Source organism: Somniosus microcephalus, chromosome 4 (assembly GCF_052327205.1).
Source record: "Somniosus microcephalus isolate GS21.2 chromosome 4, FLI_Smic_1.0, whole genome shotgun sequence".
Lineage (NCBI taxonomy): Eukaryota > Metazoa > Chordata > Chondrichthyes > Squaliformes > Somniosidae > Somniosus > Somniosus microcephalus.
The window spans coordinates 277396261-277415571 of NC_140990.1; the positions used below are offsets into that span (position 1 = coordinate 277396261).

General features: G+C 43.0%; 1 protein-coding gene across 2 annotated transcripts in view; it reads right to left on the minus strand.

Annotated features, from left to right (window-relative positions):
* lrp2a (low density lipoprotein receptor-related protein 2a) overlaps positions 1-19311 on the minus strand; it is a 390094-nt gene that overhangs the window by 81341 nt on the left and 289442 nt on the right. For both annotated transcript variants that reach the window (XM_085986489.1, XM_085986488.1), the window contains exons 49-56: positions 17040-17335; positions 14022-14538; positions 7911-8063; positions 6431-6601; positions 5172-5395; positions 3802-3976; positions 2786-2982; positions 1049-1294 (exon numbers count right to left, since the gene is read on the minus strand). In XM_085986489.1, the coding sequence (XP_085842615.1) occupies positions 1049-1294; positions 2786-2982; positions 3802-3976; positions 5172-5395; positions 6431-6601; positions 7911-8063; positions 14022-14538; positions 17040-17335 (1979 nt within the window). The remainder of the gene's footprint in view (positions 1-1048; positions 1295-2785; positions 2983-3801; positions 3977-5171; positions 5396-6430; positions 6602-7910; positions 8064-14021; positions 14539-17039; positions 17336-19311) is intronic.

Consider the following 19311-nt stretch of genomic DNA (forward strand, 5'->3'; position numbering starts at 1 on the left):
TCACATTGTCCACATGCCCGATACGAGACTCCCAAAACAAGCACTCTACTCGGAGCTCCGACACAGCAAAAGAGCCCCAGATGGGCAGAGGAAACGCTTCAAGGACACCCTCAAAGCCTCCTTGAAAAAGTGCAATATCCCCACCGACACCTGGGAATCCCTGGCCCAAGACCGCACAAAGTGGAGGAGAAGCATCCGGGAAGGCACCGAACACTTCGAGTCTCTTCGCCGGGAGCAAGCGGAAGCCAAGCGCAGGGAACGCACGTCAACCCAAGCACCCCACCCACCCGCCCCCTTCAACCATCGTCTGCCCCACCTGTGACAGAGACTGTAGGTCCCGCATTGGACTAATCAGTCACCTGCGAACTCATTTTTAATGTGGAAGCAAGTCATCCTCGGTTCTGCCTAAGAAGATTATTTCACAGTCATAAATGCTAACAGGTAACCTCCCCATCAGCTAAGATACACACTAGATATATTTTAAATATCATATACCTATCATATGTAATCGACTTACTCACATTGACAGATATATTTTTACAATATAAAGTTGTTGTTGCCAGTAATATTACTTGTGAACAAATTGCATATTCTTGTGCAATAGAGAATAACAAGTTTTTTTTTTAGGAACAAAAAGACCATTTCTTTTTGATCAATCTCAGCCCCACCTTCTCACCATACCCTTCATCCATTTCTCTCTAGCAACACTTTTTTGTTGTTGTAGAAAACACATCTAATTGCTTGTTGAACTGTTCACTTCAATGCCCTACTACAACTCTATTACCCTTTGGGGGGGAAATGTTTCACCATAATTCAGCAGATGGTTTTGTTCTCCAACAATTAAATCCACCTCTCACCAGCTGCAATAGAGCAGCATTAACACTGAGCATGGGGAAGTCCACTGATCACAGCCGCCTGACAAAGGATCATAGTTGCAGGTAGAAAGTCAGTGAAAGAGAATAAAGTAGAGGTAATATAAGTAATCAAAAACAACTTAAATGTTAAAGCCCAATTGCTTTCAGGAACATTTTCCTTCAAATGTACTCACGGCATTCGTTGTAGGGCTCATCAGAATAATCACCACAATCATCATCTACATCACATTTCCAGGACTGTGGGATGCAGTGGCCATTATTACATTTAAATTGGCCTGGATGACAGGTTCTAGAAGTGCAGTAAGCAGGGTCTTCATCAGAGTTATCTGCGCAGTCGTTCTCCCCATCACATTGCCAGGCTTCAGGAATACAGTGCTTGTTCGTGCACTGCCACTGGTAGCTCTCACATTGGTGACTGACTATAAAACAAATATTAAGTACCACTGGATTTATGGATACAGTTATATTTCAATTCAATATCTGATACTTGAGGGCCGATTTTTCCTTCAAGCAGGAATTGGGGGTGCGGGAGCCGAAGTGGGTGGTGAGCCCACCAGCACCCCCGGAGCATAAAGCCCGGGAGATTTTAATTCCCAGACCTCATTTCTATGTTCGGACTTCGGACTCTGACTTCCATCCGAATCCAGTGGGAATGATGTCACTGCTGGTGGTGCTGGGGGGGGGGGGGGGGGGTGGTGGAAGGGGGAAGAGCCCGAGGCTGGGCAGTCCCAAGGTATCCTTGTGGGGCCAGAACAAGCAAATGTACATTCTGCAGGGAAATATGGAGAGACCCGATGATAGTTGATCCATTGGCAAGAGTCCAAGGGGGGGCAATGACTGGTGGGGTGAGCGGGACAGGAAGGAGGAAGTTGGTGAGAGGAGGGTGGGCCATTTGAGGTTGCTGCTCGTAATGAGCCAGTGATGGTCCCTCGATGGGCCCTTCAGAGGTTGCTGAGGTAGTAGCTGTCAGCTTATCCAAGGGGGATTCAACCCTGGAACTGCTGCAAAAGTGCAGAGGTGATGGGTTGTGGTAGGAATTGGGAGGCAAAGTACCCGAGAGGGGAGAAATGAAAGGTGGTATGACTAGGTGACAGAAAGGAGAGGAGGCATGAGAGACGGGCCCAAGAAGGGTCAAAAGAAGAAATAAAGAGATAGAAGTAATGGGTTTGGGTCTGGAGCAGCAGCCAAAATGTGCATACGAATGAGCACAGAAGGAATTCAGGTTACACAAGCATGACCGTTATTAGGAGGAATATCCTGCTTGTAAACAGAAGAGACAGTACAAGGGATTCCAAAGTTAAGGTCCGAGATCCTGGTGGTGCGATGAAGTTGACTTGTAGATAGGGTGGAGTCAGCTTGGACCATCAATCAACCAATGTCCAGATTTGGAGACTTGTGGAGGGTGAGTGAGTCCAAAGGGTATTTGAGGGGCAGAGTATCAGTGGGCACACTACTGGAGGTTCTCCAGTGAAAAACAGAAAGCGAAGGAGGTGTGGAGAGTTAACCATGAGCCAGCAGAGGTTGATCCAGGAGTCCAGTGGAGGGGAGTAGTGGCCTCAGTGTTAGCATGCACAACAATGGATCCAGTATACCAGAAGAGGAGAAAGGAGCAGTGGGAGTGAAACCCAAGAACCAGGAACAATAAATTCCAGGGTAAACTGCTCTTTTTCAGGTAGCTTTAAATTTGTAGCTTGAACTCAAGTTTGGACTAAAATGCTTCCATTAATAGGGGGGAGGGGACCTTAAGCAGTGGAGGAGAGGAGATTGAAGTGGAAGGGACAAAATATAGCAATGGATTGCCACAGATTGAGTTACAAAGGAGAGGAGCTCATTAAGAGCTGCCAGCCTAGAAGTCATGCTGACACTTTGATATCGTCTACTATGTTCAATTAACAATAAGAAATACTTACTACAAAGCACAATGTCTTCATCAGATCCATCTGCACAATCCTGATAACCATTACACAAGAAGCTGGAGCTGGTGCAGTTGCCATCATTGCACTGAAACTGTCCAATTCTACAGTAGCGGGTTGGGCAGGTGGTAGGTTCATCTGATCCATCCCTGCAATCTCTCTGTCCATCACATTTCCACCAGATTGGAACACACCTATGGCAGACAAAACAACAAAATTATAGTCTTTATATATGTGCGCAATACATTCAACAGAAGTACTGTGATGAAAAATACTATAAACTCAATATTTGCAAACATAACTTCACACAATAAGAATGTTGGAAAAATATCATAAGAGGGTAGATCTTGTAAAGTCCTGCTTCTGGTCCAGAGCCTTTCGCACCTGTGTGCATAAAATAAAATGAATTGACAAAAAATCCTGCCGAGCTCGCTGACCTCCACATCCGAATTCCCAATATGCAGTCCTGACATACAAAGCTTCTACAGTACACATCTGTTCTGTGGAGTTACAAGCTTAGATACGATTTGTAAACTCATTGAAAACATAAGCTGTTAACATCCTTCATTTCTTTCTCACAAAATATATTAGATGAGATTGCTAAAAAGATATTCATATACTGCAGGAGTGTAGAAGTATTTTGCTGAATTAATTGACATACATAATGGTATGTTATCGTCAGAAGAGGAGTCTGCAGTCAACTGCAGTCTTCCTATACTGCTGGGATGAGAATCTCATCAAACGAATACACATAAATAGCTTCATAGCCTTAAGCTATGTATCATACAGTACAATAACCAAATGGAAGCTGAGTTTGACTTTATTGCCATTCACTCAAAAAGTCAATACAGTAGTTACCCTTATATTAAAAATAAAATCATAATTAAATAAAAAGCAACAAAACTGCAAAAGCTGGAAATCTAAAACACAAACAGAAAACACTGGAAACAATCATATTTAAATATGAGCTTATGATGTAAAAATCAATTAAAATGCAGCATTAGTTAGTGTACCTTTCATTGTCTAGACATCTGTACTGTGTACTTGTGCACATGGGGAGACAGTGAGTGATGCTCCCAAACTGCCTCAGGAAGTGATCCGGACATTCACATGCATAGCCTTGGCCACCTGCTGCTATCAGACACAGATGGGAGCAGCCACCATTATTAGTACCACAGGGATTGTTTGCTGGAAAGAGGAGGGGCGTAAAAGTAACTGTTAGTACACAGATATATATTTCAATGCACTTATAAGGAAGCAGCATTGTACAGAGAATACACAATGGCTGGAACTGTGGTACAAGGCTACATAACAAACAAGAGCAAACGTGAATAGCTTCCATAACTCTAAGCCGTGAGCTTTTTTGTTTAAATTTAAAAAAGCAGATTTTCAGTTTTCCTTTTGGAGCTTTATTGATGCGATTCATCTGTCCCTCATGTTTGCTGTGGACTGTCATTTTGCTTGATCGTGCTACAGGAAGAAGCTTAACAACATATGACTCTAGACAAAGGATATAATAGGGGCAGCTGTTAGAAGAGAGGGTTTTACTGAGAAATAATGCAGTTTTACAGAAGAACACTTCCATTTGTATCTATAAGGATTACCTGATGTGCAACTGTATTGAAATTGACATCTGCTTAAACCAATCAATCAACAGCATCTGCAGTGTCGGCTAGTGTGCGTCACTGACAGCAATACAAGAATCATCCAAACCATTTCATTCACTTGGAAGGAAAAACAGATTCCCTGTTCAGGAATCTCTTTTCACTGCTATTCACCATTTTATTGTGAGCTATACAAGTTCAGTCCAGGATAGTATCCTATTTCATATCTACAGCACCAGCATGTGTGGGCAAAATAGAAAATACAGGAAACTTTGTGCTATCCGGCACCGACGGGACCGAGCTGTTGCCGTTCCCTCAAAACTGCCGGACAAACCAGCGCTAATGTTGAAACATACAGAGATTTTGAGCTCCGTATCTGGCAACAAACCCTGTTAAGCTTCTAAATAGTCAACCGTACTCTCTGTAGCATCTCTGTAGCTTAGCAACAGCTTCAGCGAGACCTTGCAGAGCTTGACTGTTGAGAAAAAACTAACGAAACGGCTCCTGATTTTTGACGGTGGCTCGAGCTTGCCGGACATTTAGCCTCCGGATAACACAAAGTTTCCTGCATTGGGAAAAGTGTCACCAGAAGGAGCAATACCAATATAACATGCATCTTAAGTATCTAAATGTTCCAAAAGATAAATAAAGTCTAATGGATATTAAGAAATTAATGTTCAACATAAAACTCATTCTAAAATTTGAGTTGCAGTACAACACAGATAACATGAGATAAGAAATGTTGTATTTTATGTCAGTTTCACAGATTATACACTTACCTATTGGCTGTCTGTATGGATGGTATACATGGATATCAAAAGGCCTGTGGGTGGTATTCACCAGCAACACCCTGCCTTCCCCAGTGTATTTATTTGCTTTCTCCACTGATTTTGTATTCCAATCAGTCCAATATATTGTATCCTCAAACAGGCTAATGGCAAACGGGTGGCTTAGAGTTCCATCAAATACTGTGTGCCGATGGTTTCCATCCAGGTTGGAAAATCTACAAAACACAATAGCCATTTATGCTTCCATAGTGAGGTCACAATATCAAATACAAGCTTGTATCTGAGCACTGGACTTCCAGAGCTCAAGTTCAAATCCAGTCTTGATTATCATTCAAACTCAATTCCTCTCCATGAAAGTTTTGAAGATTTTTATCTAAATTAGTAGACAGAATTGGTTTATACAGATGTAAATTAGCAGCAAATGTGGAGAAGCATGTGGCTGACACTATCCTGGTCTTTCAGGAGAAAAAGACAGCTGTGGGGCTTTACTGAAGGGAAATTAAATACAACTAGTAAAAAAAATACAAGGGTATTACAATGAAAATATATTCCATGATTAATAATTCAATATAGGCTCAGATTTTCCTGGGAACTTGCATCATTGTATTTTCACCTCAAACATCTAATCAAACACAGGACTTCATTGACAGTTAACTAGATAAAAGAGGAGTTTTTGGGTAAAGAGCTGTTGGTGCTGTAGAGCTGGAAGAGTTCAGCAGCTTTTGACAGCCCAGTGAGCTATCAATGAAGTGATAGCTTCTATCGAAAATCATAGACCACCAACTGCTTGATCTTAGGAGCTGGATCATGTGCACAGAATATGGCAGAGCATTTTAAAACCAGCACGATAAATAAATTACCTTAGTTTATGTATTTTAGTCTAATGTTATATTGTGTTTTGGAAAAGAATACATTTCTGTAACATTGCTGTTTAATTCAGAGATAAATCACAGTATTAGTGACAGGATCAGTATATTATCCATTGGCTTTGCCACTTTGCTTGCTGTGACGTATTCTAATTAGAAAGGCAGGAAAATATGGAGTAAGTTATCAATGGTAAGATTGGCATGATAGACGGCACAATTTACAGTCTACATCATCCAACTTGCCATTGCCGGAAAATCTGGGCCATTGTTTTTGATTATAAAATGTGCTCTATTGTACCTATAGCAACTAACACTTTATGCAATAAAACTGGAATTAGACAAAATGGCTTGCATTTCATTATTCAAAACTTTAGAAGTGCTTACTCAATGTAATTCAGGTGAGCATCAGTCCAATAGAGTTTATCGTTTGTGTAGTCAATGGTCAATCCATTGGGCCATTCCAATTTTGTGGTAATAATGGCGGATTTGTTTTTACCATCCATGCCCATGCGACCAATGTATGCTTGATAACCCCAGTCAGTCCAGAAAATATATCTGCAAAAAGTTTTAAAAACTGAAATATATAAATGATATTAAAGTCTCTAACAGGTCAAATTCTATTTTGTCAAATTGCTGTGTGCAGCATGACAGAATTTCAATCAGCTCAATAACATTGTTACATAAGAACATTTTCTGTTACAAATAAAGGCTGTTGATCATCAAGTTGGAATCTGATCAGGGAGCTTTTTTAAATCTTGTAACAGTGAAAGACTCCATTCTCAATTTGTGAAGGCCATTTCAATGCATGGTTCATAAATTCACAGCAGGAAGATGGGCTCAGTATATGTCAAGTCATTTTGATTGGTCACATTCATCACTAACACCTACATCAAAAATGCAGTATTTACTCAATTTACAGTTGCAGCAATGAAGCCTGTCTGGCATGTTTACATAATGTTAGGTGCATCACCAAAAGAGAAAAGTTTGCTTCAGGATGGCAATTACATTAAAAAAAAACTTTCCTTCTTATACATTAGGGCCTGGAGTTTCCGCTCGATTGAGCTTGTTTTCTCGGCGCAATTTGGCCGATATTGGCGTAACCAGTGCCAAAGATCGTGGAATTTTAAGCACATATTGCATTCAGCGCAACTCGTGTTTCCGCGATCTTTTGCGCTAGTTTTAAAAACATTGCACTTGGAGCAGGCCCCGTCCACAAAAGTGGCTATGCCCCCAGGGTGAATTAATCACCATAGGGAGTTTCCGCTAATCCGCTCGTTTGTAGGCCTTTGAGGAAGCTCCAAAAATTAAGCTGGATTTTCTGGGTGCAAGGATACTAATAGGTACATTTTGAAAGGTTTTGAATGAACTTTTTTTTTTAACATTTACTAAGAAACTGATTACTGTACTCCAATCTAACTGGAAAATAGTTTTGTATATTTTTAAAAAGTCACTTTCAGTCATTTAAAAATCAGGTTACTCACAGGTGGTGGATTGACACTGATTTAAAATGCTTATGTTTTGTGATAAACCCATTTTTAGCTGTATTAATCAAACTTTGCCAAGTTACCACTCTTAAATATATATATCAAGGAATTCTTTTTACAGCAAAACATTAAAAAAAAAAAAAATTACGTTTTAAAACGGTGCCCAATTGCGCTGGTTCATGGCAGATTTTGCGATCAGCAATATGCAAATAAGTTTGAGCAGAAACCGGGGTGGGGGGTTAGGGGGGGAAACACTTTTCAAAACGAACACAATATTGGGCGCAAGTTGTGTCCGAATTGCTGATTGCACCTAAAGCAACTCTATAGGTGTTTTTGGTGTTTTTCTTATAAACCTGGTAAATAATTTAAGGTCCTCTTACCCATATTTAGGATAAACAGCAATAGCTCGCGGGTTCTCAAAGCAGTAGATATTGCCTGTATCCACACAGTGGTCAGCCAGCTTTTTACGGAACCTTCCATCAAGTTCAGCAACATTAAGGCAATTTTTAAAATGATCAAGCCAGTACAGTTTCCTAAAAAATAAAAAGACTCAAATAACTCACACAAAAGAAATTATTCAGTCTTTGCCAACAGTAGTCCATGTATAGTAAGTTTGGATATATACTTAAAAAGGAAAGAAATTGCAGGGTTATGGGGAAAGAGCAGGGGAGTGGGACTTATTGGTAGCTCTTTCAGAGAGCCAGCACAGCCACAATGGGCCAAATGGCCTCCGGTGCTGTATGATCCTATGATAATGAATTAGTATGTAATGCTGAGAGACTGACCTTGCACAACAGCAGGTAATTATCTAGATTATACAAGAAACATCTTTTTGAAAATTAAAAATGTAAGAGGGTGGGCATGGTGCAACTTAATCTGCTTTTGGCCAAGCCCATTGACCATAATCTTGACTATCCCTACTACACCCCACCAAAAATCAATACCATCGCTAACAATATTTCAACTCCCTCCAAGGCAAGGACAAGTCCTCCTTTAAACAAAAGTAGGAAAATAAATATCCAGCTTAGTTACAAAATACAGGAGAAGAAAGGACCAAATCAAATCTCTGCTGGTTCACTCATTCCACTGCTTGGATACACCCACCGATACCTACAAGCAGGTAATGCTTAAAGAAATGTTTCACTTAATTAAGAGTGCATTGTATTGGTGGAAACACTGCAACCGTGTTAAATTCTTCGTCATGATTCTAAAATAATTGTGCCGGCATGCTTTTGTGAATTCACAGCCGCTTCCAGGCCATGTTTGGAATGTTAGGGTAAATTCAGTGATCCCATGCTCTAACTGGAAAGCCACACTCAAAAGGAACAAGGGCAAGAAAACAGACATGACGGTAGCCCTATCTCCAATTTGTGCTCCCTACAACCATGATTCACTCATAGGAGTCCAGAATCAGTTGAATTTATCTTTTTATTTCTAGCTGTGGACCTTCACCAAGATCAGAAGTTTCATTGTCGGGAGCGGTGAGAGCGGAGGTTCAGTGAGTTTTTAAACTCACTTTCGTGGGCTCTTTTTTTTTTTTACACAGGCTTACCAATCTCGCATACCAGTGGCTGCGTTCCAGAGCCACGTCACGATTCAGAACGTGACGCGGGCAGGAGGAAGCAGCTGATTGGGTGAGTACTTACACTACTCCATAGTTTGACAGTTAAGGTTCATAGTTTATAAAGTTTAGAAGGTCTTAATTTTGTGGTTATAGTTTCTAAGGTCTCTGTTGTGTAGCGGGAAGTGCTAGGAAACAAGGGCCCTTGAGTATATCATTTAATTGTAGTATAATTGGTGGTATTGATTTAATTTAAATTAATTAAAGGGTAAGTCATGGCAGGACAGCTCGGCCCCGTGGCATGCTCCTCCTGCACTATGTGGGAAATCAGGAACACTTCCTGTGTCCCTGACGACCATGTGTGCGGGAAGTGTATCCAGCTGCAGCTACTGGCAGACTGCATTGCGGCACTGGGGCTGCGAATGTATACATACTGGAGCATTCGCGATGCTGAGGACATCATGGATATCACGTTTAATCAGTTAGTCACACCGCAGGTAAAGGCTGCACAGGCAGGAAGGGAATGGGTGACCGCCAGTCAGAGTAGTAGGCGCAGGCAGGTAGTGCAGGGATCCCCTGTGGCCATCCCCCTCTCAAACAGATATACCACTTTGGATACTGTTGGGGAGGATGGCTTATCGCGGGAAGGCAGCAGCAACCAACTTCCTGGCACCTGGGTGGTTCTGCTGCATGGGACGGGAGGAAAAAGAGCAGGAGAGCTATAGTGATAGGGGATTCTATTGTAAGGGGAATAGCTAGGCATTTCTGCGGCCGCAAACGAGACTCCAGGATGGTATGTTGCCACCCTGGTGCAAGGGTCAAGGATGTCTCAGAGTGGCTGCAGGGCATTCTGGAGGGGGAGGGTGAACAGCCAGTTGTCGTGGTGCATATAGGTACAAACCGGGATGAGGTCCAAAAAGCTGAATATAGGGAGTTAGGAGGTAAATTAAAAAATAGGACCTCAAAAAGGTAGTAATCTCAGGATTGCTACCAGTGCCACGTGCTAGTCAGAGTAGAAATAGAAGGATATTTCAGATGAATACGTGGCTAGAGGAATGGTGCAAGGGGGATGGATTCAAATTCCTGGGATATTGGAACCAATTCTGGGGGAGGTGGGACCAGTACAAACTGGACAGTGTGCACCTGGGCAGGACCGGGATCGATGTCCTAGGGGGAGCGTTTGCTAGTGCTGTTGGGGAGGGTTTAAACTAAAATGGCAGGGGGTTGGGAACCTGTGCAGGGCGACAGAGGAAACGGAAGCAAGGATAGAAGCAAATGACAGGAAGGAGAAAAGCAAAAGTGGCAGTCAGAGAAATCAAGGGTGTAAATCAAACATAACCGCAGTAAACAATAATTCTAAAAGGTCTAAGAGTGTTAAAAAAACCAAGCCTCAAGGCTTTGTGTCTTAATGCGAGGAGCATTCGTAATAAGGTGGATGAATTAGCTGCACAAATAGATGTAAACGGATATGATATAATTGGGATTACAGAGACATGGCTCCAAGGTGACCAAGGCTGGGAATTCAACATCCAGGGGTATTCAATATTCAGAAAGGACAGGCAAAAAGGAAAAGGCGGTGGGGTAGCATTGCTGGTTAAAGAGATTAACACAATAGTAAGGAAGGATATTAGCTCTGATGATGTGGAATCTGTATGGGTAGAGCTGAGAAATACCAAGGGACAGAAAACGTTAGTGGGAGTTGTATACAGACCCCCAAACAGCAATGCTGAGGTTGGGTTTGGCATTAAACGGGAAATTAGAGATGCATGCAATAAGGGCACAGTAGTTATCATGGGTGACTTTAATTTACATCTAGATTGGGCTAACCAAATTAGTAACAATACTGTGGAAGAGGAATTCCTGGAGTGTATACGGGATGGTTTCCTGGACCAATATGTCGAGGAACCAACTAGAGATCAGGCCATCTTAGACTGGGTATTATGTAATGGGAAAGGATTAATTAGCAATCTTGTTGTGCGAGGCCCCTTGGGAAGGAGCGAACATAAGATGATAGAATTCTTCATTAAGATGGAGAGTGAAGTAGTTGATTCAGAGACTTGGGTACTGAATTTAAATAAAGGAAACTACGATGGTATGAGGCGCAAGTTGGCTGGGATAGATTGGGGAATGTTACTTAAAGGGTTGACGGGGAATAGGCAATGGCAAACATTTAAAGATCACATGGATGAAGTACAGAATTTGTTCATCCCTGTTTGGCATAAAAATAAAACAAAAAAGGTGACTCAACATTAGCTAACAAGGGAAATTAGGGATAGAATAAGATCCAAGGAGAGGACATATAAATTGGCCAGAAAAAGCAGCAAACCTGAGGATTGGGAGCAGTTTAGGATTCAGTAAAGGAGGACAAAGGGATTAATTAAGAGGGGGGAAATAGAGTATGAGAGTAAGCTTTCAGGGAACATAAAAACTGACTGTAAAAGCTTCTATACATATGTGAAGAGAAAAAGATTGGTAAAGTCAAGCGTAGGTCCCTTGCAGTCAGAATCAGGGGAATTTATAATGGGGAACAAAGACATGGCAGACCAATTAAATACATACTTTGGTTCTGTCTTTACAAAGGAGGACACAAATAACCTCCCAGAGATGCCGGGGAACATAGGGGCTAATGAGAGGGAGGAACTGAATGAAATCAGTATTTGTAGGGAAATGGTGTTAGGGAAATTGACGGGATTAAAGGCCGATAAATCCCCAGGGCCTGATAATCTACATCCTAGGGTACTAAGGAAGTGGCCCTAGAAATAGTAGATGCATTATTGCTGGTCATCTTCCAAAATTCTATAGACTCTGGAACAGTTCCCATGGATTGGAGGGTAGCTTATGTAACCCCACTATTTAAAAAAGGTGGTAGAGGAAAAAATGGGGAATTATAGACTGGTAAGCCTGACATTGATAGTGGGGAAAATGCTAGAGTCCATTGTAAAAGATGTAATAGCAGAGCACTTGGAAAACAATGGCAGGATCGGACAAAGTCAGCATGGATTTACAAAAGGTAAATCGTGCTTGACTAATCTACTGGAATTTTTTGAGGATGTAACTGGTAGAGTAGATAAGGGAGAACCAGTGGATGTGGTATAGTTGGACTTTCAGAAGGCTTTCGATAAGGTCCCGCATAAGAGACTAGCGTGCAAAGTTAAAGCACCTGGGATTGGGGGTAAGGTACTGACTTGGACAGAAAACTGGTTGGCAGACAGGAAGCAAAGAGTTGGAATAAACAGGTCTTTTTCCGAGTGGAAGGCAGTGACTAGTAGGGTACCGCAGGGATCGGTGCTAGGACCCCAGTTATTCACAATATATATTAATGATCTAGACAAGGGAACTAGATGTAATATCTCCAAGTTTGCAGATGACACAAAGCTGGGTGGGCATGTGTGCTGTGAGGAGGATGCAGAGAAACTCCAGTACGATTTGGACAGGTTGGGCGATTGGGCAGATGCATGGCAGATGCAGTGTAATGTGGATAAATGCGAGGTTATCCACTTTGGTGGCAAAAACAGGAAGGCAGATTATTATCTGAACGGCAATAGATTGGGAAAAGGGGAAGTGCAACGAGACCTGGGTGTCCTTGTGCACCAGTCGCTGAAGGTAAGCATGCAGGTGCAGCAGACGGTTAAGAAGGCAAATGGTATGCTGGCCTTCATAGTGAGAGGATTCGATTACAGGAGCAAGGATGTCTTGCTGCAGTTGTACAGGGCCTTGGTGAGACCACATCTTGAGTATTGTGTGCAGTTTTAGTCACCTTTTCTGAGGAAGGATGTTCTTGCCATGGAGGGAGTGCAGCGAAGATTCACCAGACTGATACCTGGGATGGCAGGAATGACATATGAAGAGAGATTGGGTCGATTAGGCTTATATTCGCTAGAGTTTAGAAGAATGAGAGGGGATCACATTGAAACTTATAAAATTCTAACAGGACTAGACAGACTAGATGCAGGAAGGCTGTTCCCGATGGCAGGGGACTCCAGAACCAGGGGTCACAGTCTAAGGATAAGGGGTAAGCCATTCAGGACTGAGATGAGGAGGAATTTTTTCACCCAGAGTGTGGTGAACCTGTGGAATTCTCTACCACAGAAGACAGTTGAGGCCAACTCATTAAATATATTCAAGAAGGAGTTAGATATATTTCTTAAGGCTAAGGGGATCAAGGGATATGGGGAGAAAGCAGGGACAGGGTACTGAATTTGGATGATCAGCCATGATCGCATTGAATGGCGGAGCAGGCTTGAGGGGCCGAATGGCCTACTCCTGCTCCCATCTTCTATGTTTCTATAAGTTTCATGTAAGCCAGCAATGTACAGATCACGTTTGGTGGCTTCAACCCACTCTCGGTCAGAACAAAATGGGAGCCTGCAGCATCCAGCACTCGGGCCTCACTATTAATGGTAACTACTACCTCTATGTCACCTTCAAATATTTAGATTTTCTTTACTGTTTTATTTATCTTGGGTTGAATTCCATTGAATCTTTCTCCTTTAAGCACTTTCCCCAAGAATATCTAAAAATTTCCAAACATAAATCTGTTCCTTCAGACAGGTATTACAAAGGTTGCACCTACTCAGCAATCCATCTCTGAGAAAGCTGAAGCAATGTCTAGTAATAAAACAACTTCACAACCAGCAGTGGCTTCACTCACCATGGAATCTAAAAAGTAATATCTAATTTTAATGAAATTTTGTTCTGATGAAGCAATCTTAAACTGAATAGTGCCGGTCATATTCATTTGAGATAGAGAGAGAGAGACAACAAAATGTAATTGATAATCTTTATTTACTCCAGACATTGGGCAAATGACAAATGCTTTAATCCCTAAAAGTCTGGATTAAATTAAAATGAATTATTACTAGTTCTGATTTTATTGTGCAGTAGTTTGAAAATAATAAAAAGCATAGACCTCCAAGTAGTGTTACTTTACCTTCCAACCCAGTCAACAGCCAGGCCCTCTGCACCTGGTAGGTCATGGTTAATGACAGTCTCCTTTTTGGTCCCATTCAGGAACATTCGCTCAATAATTCTTCGGCCCAAGTCAATCCAGTACAACCTTTGCTCGACTCTGTCAAAGTCCAATGCCACCACATTGATGAACCCTTGTTGAACAAGAGTGTAAAATACCCCATCAACAGAGAGATTACGTATGTAGTACCGATTACTGAAGAGGAGATAAGGGGTAATATTGCTGTTTTGGCGACAACTTTTTCCATCAGGTTCCCGAAGATGTCCTGGGGCACATTTGCAGATATAGGAACCCTCTGTGTTTTCACAAATCTGGCTGCAAACACTTGGTGTTACATTGCATTCATCAAGGTCCTCACAAGTCTGTCCATCATCCATGAGATGGTAGCCAGGGTGACAAGAGCAGAAGAAACTGGTCAATGTGTTGGTGCAGCTGTGTGTACAGTGATTCAGTGCAGGATCACTGCATTCGTCAACACCTGTCGCAACATAATATAAGAAAAGGCAAAATTAACCATGTCACGAGTCACAGGCCAAATGGCTTATTACAGTATTTACTGTTCTTATGAAACAGAGGAGCAAATGAAATTCAAAGGTAAATGTTACTTTAGTTATGAGGAGAGACGAGAGAAACGGATGTTCTTTTCATTTGAAGAAAGATGGTTAAAAGGAATTCTGGTAAAAGTGTTCACATTTATGGGGGGGCTAGATAGATAAATCAGGAAAAACTATGTCCACTGCTTGGTGAGTAGATATCCAGAGGGCATAAGTTTAAGATCATCACCAAAAAAAAGGAAGAGGTTAGGAGGAATTTATTTTTCCCCACACAGAAGGTTGTTAGGACACATTGAAGGAAGCAGAATCCATAATAGCTTTTTAGATGGAAGTGGATAAATATTTGTAAATGGGAAAAGGGCAGGGAATGAGACTAAGTGGATTACTCTTTCAGCGAGATGGTACTGGCACAGTGGGATGGATGGCTGTGCTGTAAAATACCACATTTCTGGTCTGTATTGTTTTGATATGTAGTATATTTTCCTGTTTGTGGGACTTTGAGAGAAAATTGACTACTACATTCACCAATATAACAACATTTCAGTAATTTATTCTATGTGAAATGCTTTGGAATGTTCCGAGAGATGTGGTAAGACACTATAAATGCTTTGTTCCCCTTTCTCTGTTACATTTTGCCCCTTCATGGACATGTGGGTTCTCCATTTTTGTCTGTCTGCCTCTTCCTCTCTCGCTTTTTAGTCAGCCTTCTTTCTCATAGACTTTTTCTCTCTTTTCTAACCCCTCTTCCAATCAGCCAACACAAAGACAAGATGCTTGCAGTGTTTCAATTCTTGGTAGCCATCTCTTCTTATATTGTTACCCAACATATGTTGTACTGGTGTGCAAGTTGTTCCCAGCAAACTGTCTAGTATTGTACTTCAGCTGTGCACATATAGCCTGATCTTTTGTAGGGAATTCAGAAGAAATTTGTTTACCCAGAGAGAGGCGAGAATGTGGAACTCGCTACCACAGGGACTGGTTGAAGCGAATAGTATAGATGCATTTAAGGGGAGGCTAGACAAGCATATGAGGGAGAAGGGACTAGAGGGTTATGTTGATAGAGTTAGATGAGGAAAGACAGGAGGAGGTTCACGTGGAGCATAAACGCCGGCATGGACGCCAAATGGCCTGTCTGTGCCATACATCCCATGTAGATTTGTAAAATTGCCAACATACTTGGGAAAGAGATGTAGTACTATAATTTACTCCAAAATTAAACTCAAACAAATCTAATAATCAAAAAGTGGATAAAATGAATTATTCTTTCTTGGTATTAAATTAAATTTTCACCTAAAAATGAAGTAGATTACACAAAAGCTCCGATTTTAAGTCTGATGGGGATTTTTTCATTTTCTTTGAACACTTTTGTTTATTAGTTATAAAAATATTGGAGTTGAGGAAAAAGGCTGTTTGACTGGGCGGGGCAGTCAGAGGCAAGAGGTCATGTGATAAAACCTCGAAGAATATGTCCCACCAGATTTGGCAACCCTAGAAGAGACTAGGAACAAAGGAATGTACAGGATTGGAAAAGTCCATTGCAGTTCATCTGGCCAGCTCCAGGGAAAAGGAAAAATATTTAAAACATCTTAAAATAAAATAATGGCTCACATGGCTTAGCTGTAGAGACCAAGAAGCTTTCAGATTCAAGCGCTAGTCAATACTGAACTAGCTGATCTTAGCTAGGGTGGGCTTGGGACTAGGGTGTTCTAATTGGAGTAATTGTCCTGAGGTATGGAAAGAAAAATCAGCCAAGCTTTCAGTTTCTGATCAATATCTAGCAGCCTTCTGCTAGAAATGTGTACATTGGGCAAGGATAGGATGAGGCTTGGTTATGATGTCAGCCAAGGTAGGATAGCCCACAGACACTTCACACATGAAGCGTGACCACGTGAATGTGTGAGCAGCACCTATGGCATGATGTGGCATCATACCCTAGCAAGGAGAGGAGGGGAGAGAAGTGGAGAAAATTGGTAAGAAAAAAGCTAAAAGGGGCAATTTCAACAGACAATTATAGTGCAGCGTACCATCTGAGAGTGAAACATTCCCAAGTTTAGGTGCTTCACTTCATCAGCTCCAGTCCAATCCACTGAAATGACTGGCCTCAGCCTAGAGGACACATCAACTTCAGCACTGCAGTGCAGTGGAAGACACTTTGCTATGACACTAAAGCTGGTATGTAATTACACCCTAAAAGAGTCAACAGTACTTTCAGTTGACTCAATCTTATTATTATAGATAGATGTGACAAAATGTGAAAGCTGTTTGTATTTTGTATATGCTACTATTTCTTTTTACAAAATACATTGGGTGATACAGTTGGTTACCCTACAGCCCTTTCACCACTTGGACAATTCCAGACTCATCCTTCATGCTGATGAGCAGCAGGTTCACAAATCAAAAAAAGTTCTTAAAATTGAATACATACCACATGTTTTCTCATCGCTATTATCAGAACAATCATCCACTTGGTTGCACACCTTGCCACTTTCAATACAACCTCCATTGTCACATTTGAAATGATGTGGAGGGCATGTTGGCTCAGAGGTGAGACATCGGTGTTCCATCTCATCAGATCTGTCTCCACAGTCGTTATCACCATCACAGACCCATAACTGTGAAATGCAGCGGCCATTCTGACATGTAAACTGGTGCTGGGCACAAGGCTGGTACGTACATCTTCGTTCATCACTACCATCGCCACAGTCATTACGTCGGTCACATCTGTGGTCAAAGTCAGACATTGAATATTGAAAATGTCATAACTATAATGATGCTGCTGAATTATTTTTGGTCAGAGTCAGCAAGTGCATCATTGAATGTGTGCATTCATACTCCACCCTCCTTTGAACCTCATCTGTAACACTCAATTTTGCTGCAGCCCAACAGACACACAAGGCATTGAATTTCATTAGTAAAAGGATAGAGTCAAGTCAAGTGAGGTTATATTTTCTTATACAAGGCATTGGTCAGATCCCACCTGGAATGCATTGCTTAGTTCTGGTCATGGACCATGTACAGCAGGCACCTCAAAGCACTGGAGAGGTACCACCAACGCTGCCTCCGCAAGATCCTGCAAATCCATTGGCAGGATAGGCGCACCAACGTCAGTGTTCTCGCTCAGGCCAACATCCCCAGCATCGAAGCTTTGACCACGCTCGATCAGCTCCGATGGATGGGTCACATCATCCGCATGCCCGATACGAGACTCCCAAAACAAGCGCTCTACTCGGAGCTCTGACACGGCAAGAGAGCCCCAGGTGGGCAGAGGAAATGCTTCAAGGACACCCTCAAAGCCTCCTTGAAAATGTGCAACATCCCCACCGGAGAGCAGCGAGGCCCGAGAGCAGTCGGAGCACGGAGCCTGGGAGGTGAGGAGCCCGGTATAAAAACCGGAGAGCAGCGAGGCCCGAGAGCAGTCGGAGCACGGAGCCTGGGAGGTGAGGAGCCCGGTATAAAAACCGGAGAGCAGCGAGGCCCGAGAGCAGTCGGAGCACGGAGCCTGGGAGGTGAGGAGCCGGTATAAAAACCGGAGAGCAGCGAGGCCCGAGAGCAGTCGGAGCACGGAGCCTGGGAGGTGAGGAGCCGGTATAAAAACCGGAGAGCAGCGAGGCCCGAGAGCAGTCGGAGCACGGAGCCTGGGAGGTGAGGAGCCCGGTATAAAAACCGGAGAGCAGCGAGGCCCGAGAGCAGTCGGAGCACGGAGCCTGGGAGGTGAGGAGCCCGGTATAAAAACCGGAGAGCAGCGAGGCCCGAGAGCAGTCGGAGCACGGAGCCTGGGAGGTGAGGAGCCCGGTATAAAAACCGGAGAGCAGTGAGGCCCGAGAGCAGTCGGAGCATGGAGCCTGGGAGGTGAGGAGCCCGGTATAAAAACCGGAGAGCAGCGAGGCCCGAGAGCAGTCGGAGCACGGAGCCTGGGGGGTGAGGAGCCCGGTATAAAAACTGGAGAGCAGCGAGGCTTACCAACTCAGCAGCGGGGAGAGAGGTAAAAAGTAATCAGTGTGTGACGTCACCAGGGAGCAGGTAGGTTGGTGAGTATTTCTCTTTTTTCAATACAAGCTTAAATTCTGTGGTGTTAAATTTCTGTGGTGTAGTGGGGATAGTTGGTAAATAAAGCGCCCTAGAGTATACCTGTAACTGGGGTATTGAATAAATTTTTAAATTAATTAAAGGAGTAAGTCATGGCAGGAGAGCTCAGACCCGTGTTCTGCTCCTCTTGCTCCATGTGGGAAGTCAGGGATGCTGCCAGTGTCCCTGACGACCATGTGTGCGGGAAATGCATCCAGCTGCAGCTACTTGTAGACCGCATTGCGGCGCTCGAGCTGCGGGTGGATGAATTTTGGAGCATGCGCGATGCTGAGAGGCTCGTGGATAGCACGTTTAGCGAGTTGTTCACGCCTCAGGGTAGGGCAGCACAGGGGGTGACCATCAGGCGGAGCAACAAAGGCAGGCAGGTAGTGCAGGGAACCCCTGCGGACATCCCCCTTTCAAACAAGTATACCGCTTTGGATACTGTTGAGGGGGATGACTCACCAGGGGAAGGCAGCAGCAGCCAACTTCCTGGCACTGGGGGTGCTCCTGCTGCCCGGGAAGGGGGGAAAAAGAGTGGGAGAGCAATAGTGGTAGGGGATTCTATAGTAAGGGGAACAGATAGGCGTTTCTGTGGCCGTAGACGTGAATCCAGGATGGTTTGTTGCCTC